The 6,000-nt window shown below is 35.3% G+C and overlaps 1 protein-coding gene across 1 annotated transcript; it reads left to right on the forward strand.

Annotated features, from left to right (window-relative positions):
- The first annotated feature begins 1,273 nt into the window (after positions 1 to 1,273).
- LOC109067864 (corticotropin-releasing factor-binding protein-like) lies at positions 1,274 to 5,206 on the forward strand. Its single transcript, XM_042748269.1, has 7 exons — positions 1,274 to 1,428; positions 1,983 to 2,076; positions 2,329 to 2,486; positions 3,420 to 3,630; positions 3,867 to 4,009; positions 4,618 to 4,735; positions 4,851 to 5,206. Exons 1-7 carry the CDS (start codon positions 1,342 to 1,344, stop codon positions 5,003 to 5,005), a joined length of 966 nt encoding a protein of 321 aa, XP_042604203.1. The 5' UTR covers positions 1,274 to 1,341; the 3' UTR covers positions 5,006 to 5,206.
- The last annotated feature ends 794 nt before the right edge of the window (positions 5,207 to 6,000 follow it).

Below are 6,000 nucleotides of genomic sequence, written 5' to 3' on the forward strand. Positions count from 1 at the left end.
AGCTGCGAGGGTGGTTTAATATTAAATCCTTGGGGAATATATATATATATATATATATATATATTTATATATATATATATATATATATATATGTATGTGTGTGGTGTGTGGTGTGTGTGTATGTGTGTGTGTGTGGTGTGTGTGTGTGTGTGTGTTTTTTTGTGACATATCAGGACACAAACTTGTATAATGACATGGGTTATGACACAGGTATTACAAGGAGAGGGTGACTGATGAGGACATAACCCATGTCCCCATTTTTCAAAACGCTTATAAACCATACAGTATGATTTTTTTTGAGAAAGTAAAAATGCACAAAGTTTCCTGTAAGGGGTAGGGTTAGGTGTAGGGTTGGTGTAGGGCGATAGAATATACAGTTCGTACAGTATAAAAACCATTACGCCTATGGGATGTCCCCACTTTTCACAAAAACAAACATGTGTGTGTGTGTTTTTGTGTGGAGAGCGAGAGAGAGAGAGCGAGAGAGAGAGAGAGAGAGAGAAAGACTGCTTATGCTGATTACAAATTACATGATGAAAATTGTAGTCAGTAATGTATTCAAGATTACTCAAGATTACCAATGTATTCTGACTACTTCAGGGGATCAATAAATTATGAATAAATTGCTGCCATTGTGTGTATAATTTGCAATCATGTAATCCATAAAAAGTAACTGTAATCTGATTAGCAGCATTTTAACACATTTAAAACTCAAATTAGTTTTAAAACTAATTACAAATACTACATTTTTGGAATCTTTTTATGTAATCCAGGTTACATGTAATCATTTACTACACTACACTATTTTATATATAGCCTGTGTGTGTGTGTGTGTGTGTGTACAATAATTTTAAAACAACTCTACTTCTATTGTTTATATATATATATATATATATATATATAGATTTATATATGTTCTATATATTATAATAGTAACTAGAAAAATACTTGTTCATTCATATAGTAACTAGAAAATATTCAGCATATTCATAAGAAATTACACATGAATCTCAGTAACACGTCTTAGCCTGCTACAATTGCTCTTTTAGTGTAAATGGACTCCTGGATTTTACCATTTTATTGGTAGGGTACAATTAAAAAAATCAGCTATTTTTACCAGTCTATTCAGTTACTAGAAAAAGTAGAATAAACACTAGGTATCTGTCATGCCCCCTCTTCTCACTCCCTCACTCTCTCTCTCTTTCGGACTCACATCAATTGATCCATACAGGCAGCCCCCCCTCCTCTATTTATGTGAGGGTGTATAAAAGCAGCAGTCTGTTCGGGAGCTCGCGGAATTCTTCTCTTATTGCGCAAATCTTCGCGGACAGACCCACGGAGATGTCGGGCACTTCGCGCGTACAGCTGTGTTTCCTCCTGTTGAGCGTCACGGCTCTCCGGGGACACGCGCGCTTTCTGGGCATACAGGTGAGATATTCACACCTGCTCACCTCACACACACACACACAATCATTAGAGTACTTCGATAGCTTTATCGGTGGCTTTAACGCTCATTGTACAATATATCCTAATGTTGGTATGTTATAACAATGTAATGATGATACATGCAACTTTTATTGTATCGCTTGTGAGCATATGCACTGCAAAATGTGTTTGTAAGGAAACAAAACATTTTAACGAAAAGACATTTTAAAAAAAGCAGAAATAGATCTACTGCAAGTGCAATTTTTAGTGCACATGCTTTAGCATTTAATATGTGTGATTAAATAGGCTAAAGCCTATGTTTTGTATGCAATTTATATAATGTTTTATTTCTAGGCTATATAATGTGCAACTTTTTATGACACTTTAAGAGCATTTAAGCTCTTTTGAACCTCTTTTGAATCCAAGGAGACCTAAAATCATCATTTCCTTGCGTACTGCTGGTTGAAATGCAATTAAAATGTATTTATATTTTTTATTTTGACGTCTTTTTCTAATTCCAGCCATTCCCATGTCCTGTTTTGTTTTTGTTTTATCAGGATAACGAGATCAGCCCGGAAGGATTATTATCTTTGCTCAGCTCTGAACTAAAGCGAGAGTTACCAGAGGAGTTTGTGTACCGCCGAGCACTCAGTGAGTGATGACAGAAACTTCTGGGATTCTGGGATTTTATTTGCCAAAGACACGCGTCATGAATAATAAATAAATGATTTGATTACTGATGTTGACTTCATATGTGTTTTAATAAGTAGTTTTTAACTGTTTAATCGCTATATTAGCACAATATGGCACTATTTAAAGTGTGGTTTTCATCACTTATAGCTACTATGTATATTTTCTGGGTTTCCACCTTTTCATGTCTCGATCTTCCTCTGTTTCTTTCAGGATGTCTGGACATGGTGGCCGTAGAGGGTCAATTTACATTCACAGCAGAACGTCCACAGTTAAACTGCGCTGTGTTTTTCATCGGCGAGCCTAGTGACATCATTAGCATCGAGTACGATTCGGTCAACATCGACTGCAGAGGAGGGGATTTCATAAAGGTGAAATCTTCTTACATCTTTTGTGTTTACAAAAAGTCATTTAATAGTATTACAGTAACTTACTGTGTTCTAAATATGGACAAAAACAGCTGGTGTGTTTGTGTAAATCTATACCTGTTCAAGCTGTGAATGTACACTAAGCCAGGTTAAGTCAGGGCTACCAAAGATCATGTGTCGAGTCATTTTAAGACAGGGCATCCAACAACAAGCATGTTTACAATTATCTATCATATTCAACTATAAAACAAATTGAATCAAAAATCCAGTTAAGCAAAAGTAATTCCAGACTTATTTCATCATATATTCTGAACACAGCTAAACTATACTCTAAAATGGTTTGGGTTAAATACAAAAACAGTTGGGCTAGCCTAAATGTTAAAACCTACCTTCTGGGCAGTAACCCAACTGCTAGTTCAAAACAACCCAGTCGCTGGGTTTGTTCATAATTTACTCAGTGTTGGGTTGTATTTAACGCAGAATTTTTAAGAGTGTAGTGTGGCTTTCATAGTCCATGCAAGATTAATGTTGTTTAATAGGACTGATAAACCCACATGGGATATTGTGGAAGTTAATGTAGGCTGCTGAATTAATGAGGAAATTTAAGATCATTTATTGGCACTGAAACAAAACTGGCGTGAACTTTACTGACCTGAATCAGGCAGAGTGAACTGAAGGGAAATATGCAAACTGAATCTAACCTGAACTAAATAGACTTCAACACAGTTAACTTGAAGTACGCTTAAAAAAAAAAAAAAAAAAAGGTGTAAGATGTACTTTGAAAGAATTTTCACTTAGAAATTGCTAAGAAATGGCAAGAAACATTGAACTGAAATTTAACATGAAATTTCGAAGTAGAGGGACTTGAATAGTATTTTCTTGTAAAACATCATTTTTACAGTAGAATGGTGTTTAATGCAACCTTTTTGTCTTTAAGTATTTGATGGCTGGGTGATGAAGGGTGAGAAGTTTCCCAGCACACAGGACCATCCTCTTCCTCTGTACGAGCGTTACTCTGATTACTGCGAGACTGGAGTGACTCGACCAATCGTACGGTCCTCTCAGAATGTCGCCATGCTGTTCTTCAGACTCCACCAATCCGGGAGCAGCTTCACAGTAACATTCCGCAAACTCATCAATCCGTTCCGTAAGTGTACAGGAATACAAAAATGACACTGGAAATGATGCATTAATCGTTTCAAATTTTGCCTTTCAGTAGTACTGATGATCTTGAAAACTAATGTCACTAATGTCCAGAAGGTTCAGAGCACGTACACTGTTAGAGGAATGACATATGGCTCATGCAGAAGCCACGCTTGAAGCTTAACATGCAAGATGCTGATGGTTAACCATCTGTCTCTCTCTCTTTCTCTCTTTTTGTAGCCTGTAATGTTGTATCTCAGACCCCAGAGGGCAGTTTCACCATGATCATTCCACAGCAGCACAGGAACTGCAGTTTTTCCATCATCTATCCAGTGGAGATCCAGATTGGAGAGCTCAGTCTCGGACAACACAATGATCTCAAGGTGAGCATTTTCAGTCAAGAAATGTAGCATTTACACAAACCAGCCTTCCCAATAAATAAATAAAATAAAATCATAAATATGACTCAATACATTTTATTTACAAATTTCACTATTTCAAAGTGTTTATATGTTTATAAAATGATCTCAAGGGGACACAAATCTGATTTCTGGTCAAGCAACAGTATTTACACAAACCAACCTTCCAATAATAATAATAATAATAATAATAATAATTCTAATAATGAAAAACAAATTAATTATATTATATATATTTTTTTTTTTTTACAAATTTCATTATTTCAAATTGTTTATAAGGTTAAAGTACAGCTGAGTTTTTGCAAAAATTCTCACGTTGAGCAAAAATCTGATTTCTGGTCAAGAGATGAGGAATGTAAAATTAAATAAATATTAGTCACCATTTTCGTTATAAGTCTTTCTGTGGTTAACTTGAACAACAAATAGAGATAGAATAGAGTAAAATAGAGTGGTTGTTTAAATAAGAATCTTTAAATTGAGTAAAGCTAATTTGATATCATTAAAAATATATAGTTGATATAAAGACACTGATAAATTATAATGACTTTAAGACTTCTGGTTTATCCATATAGCGGTCCATTCTCGGCTGTGCCGGTTCTGGAGACTTTGTCGAGCTTCTGGGTGGAAACGGCATGGACACGTCCAAGATGTTCCCTATGGCAGATCTCTGTTACTCCTTTAATGGACCAGGTGAGCATTCCTACTTTATCTGTTGTGCATCATCATTGGTTCCAGCAGCAATTGTGCTGAGCAATTTAGTGTGCAAAGAAACTCACAAAGCTCTCCATATCTCTCTTCCCATCAGCTCAAATGAAGGTTGGCTGTGATAACACTGTGGTCAGAATGGTGTCGAGCGGGAAGTTTGTAAACCGAGTTAGTTTCCAATATCGGCTACTGGGCCACCAAGAGCTTCAGCAGATGAAGGGCAACAGCGTTGAAGACGTGTGTTTAAGAGCATAAAACCCTCTCTGTTCCCTGCGCTTGTCCAGGGGGATGCCAAACTTAGTTGAGTTTGAGCCTATGTATATTTTCCTTATTAAAAAATTATTTATTTTTTGCCTCATCTTTTCATTTGACACTTCGGTTCTTTTTATTATCATAAACTTGTAAAATCTGTGGCTGATGTTAAATAAAATATGTACTTGTGTTGGTGCACATCACTGTTTTGTTCAGTATGTTTCATTTTGAAGCACCCAAATAAAAACTGGAGTCTAAAGAGCGGTACTGCACAAGTATTACAATCCCGTATGTACGACAAATGTAATTGTCTTTATTTATTTATCTGTATTAAAGAACTTTTGTAATAAAATCAGTAAACATGAGCAAAGAGAACTCTGGTTACGATAATTTCTAATTTTACACAAGAAAACACTGAGATTTGTTCTAATCTACTCATTTTGTAAGGTGAAGCAAATTAGTTCTGTCACAAATTACTTGGTGAGCTGCCATTAAAGGAATAGGTCACATAAAAATTAAAAATCAACGCAAATTAACTCACCCTCATGTCATCCAAGATGTAGATGAGTTTGTTTCTTCGCCAAAACAGATCTGAAGAAATTTAGCATCACATCTCTCACTTACAAGTGGATCATCTGCAGTGAATGGGTGCCGTCAGAATGAGAGTCCAAACAGCAGATAAAAACATCACAATCCACAAGTAATCCACACCACTCCAGTCCAGCAATTAACATCTTGTGAACTGAAAAAGTTCAGTGTTTATAAAAATCAAATCTATCATTAAGACATTTTTAACTTTAAACCATTGCTTTTGGCAAAAAATTATGAGAATTTTTTGGGTGAAATATTTCTTTAAGACAGAAGAACTTCTGCAAAATGTTAATATAAACACATTGCTTTATACATAATGGAACTGTAATGCTAACTGTTTAGTTGCATCATTAAAACAGTTAAAAGTGTGAATTATATTAACATGTAATTATCTCACAATATGTATT

Source organism: Cyprinus carpio, chromosome B21, assembly GCF_018340385.1.
Source record: "Cyprinus carpio isolate SPL01 chromosome B21, ASM1834038v1, whole genome shotgun sequence".
NCBI classification, from domain to species: domain Eukaryota; kingdom Metazoa; phylum Chordata; class Actinopteri; order Cypriniformes; family Cyprinidae; genus Cyprinus; species Cyprinus carpio.

Coding starts and splice junctions, on each gene's coding strand:
- LOC109067864 (XM_042748269.1), top strand. CDS start 1,342: ATGTCGGGCACTTCGCGCGTACAGCTGTGTTTCCTCCTGTTGAGCGTC. Junction 2,487..3,419: donor GAGGAGGGGATTTCATAAAG/GTGAAATCTTCT, acceptor TTTTGTCTTTAA/GTATTTGATGGCTGGGTGAT. Junction 3,631..3,866: donor CAAACTCATCAATCCGTTCC/GTAAGTGTACAG, acceptor CTCTTTTTGTAG/CCTGTAATGTTGTATCTCAG.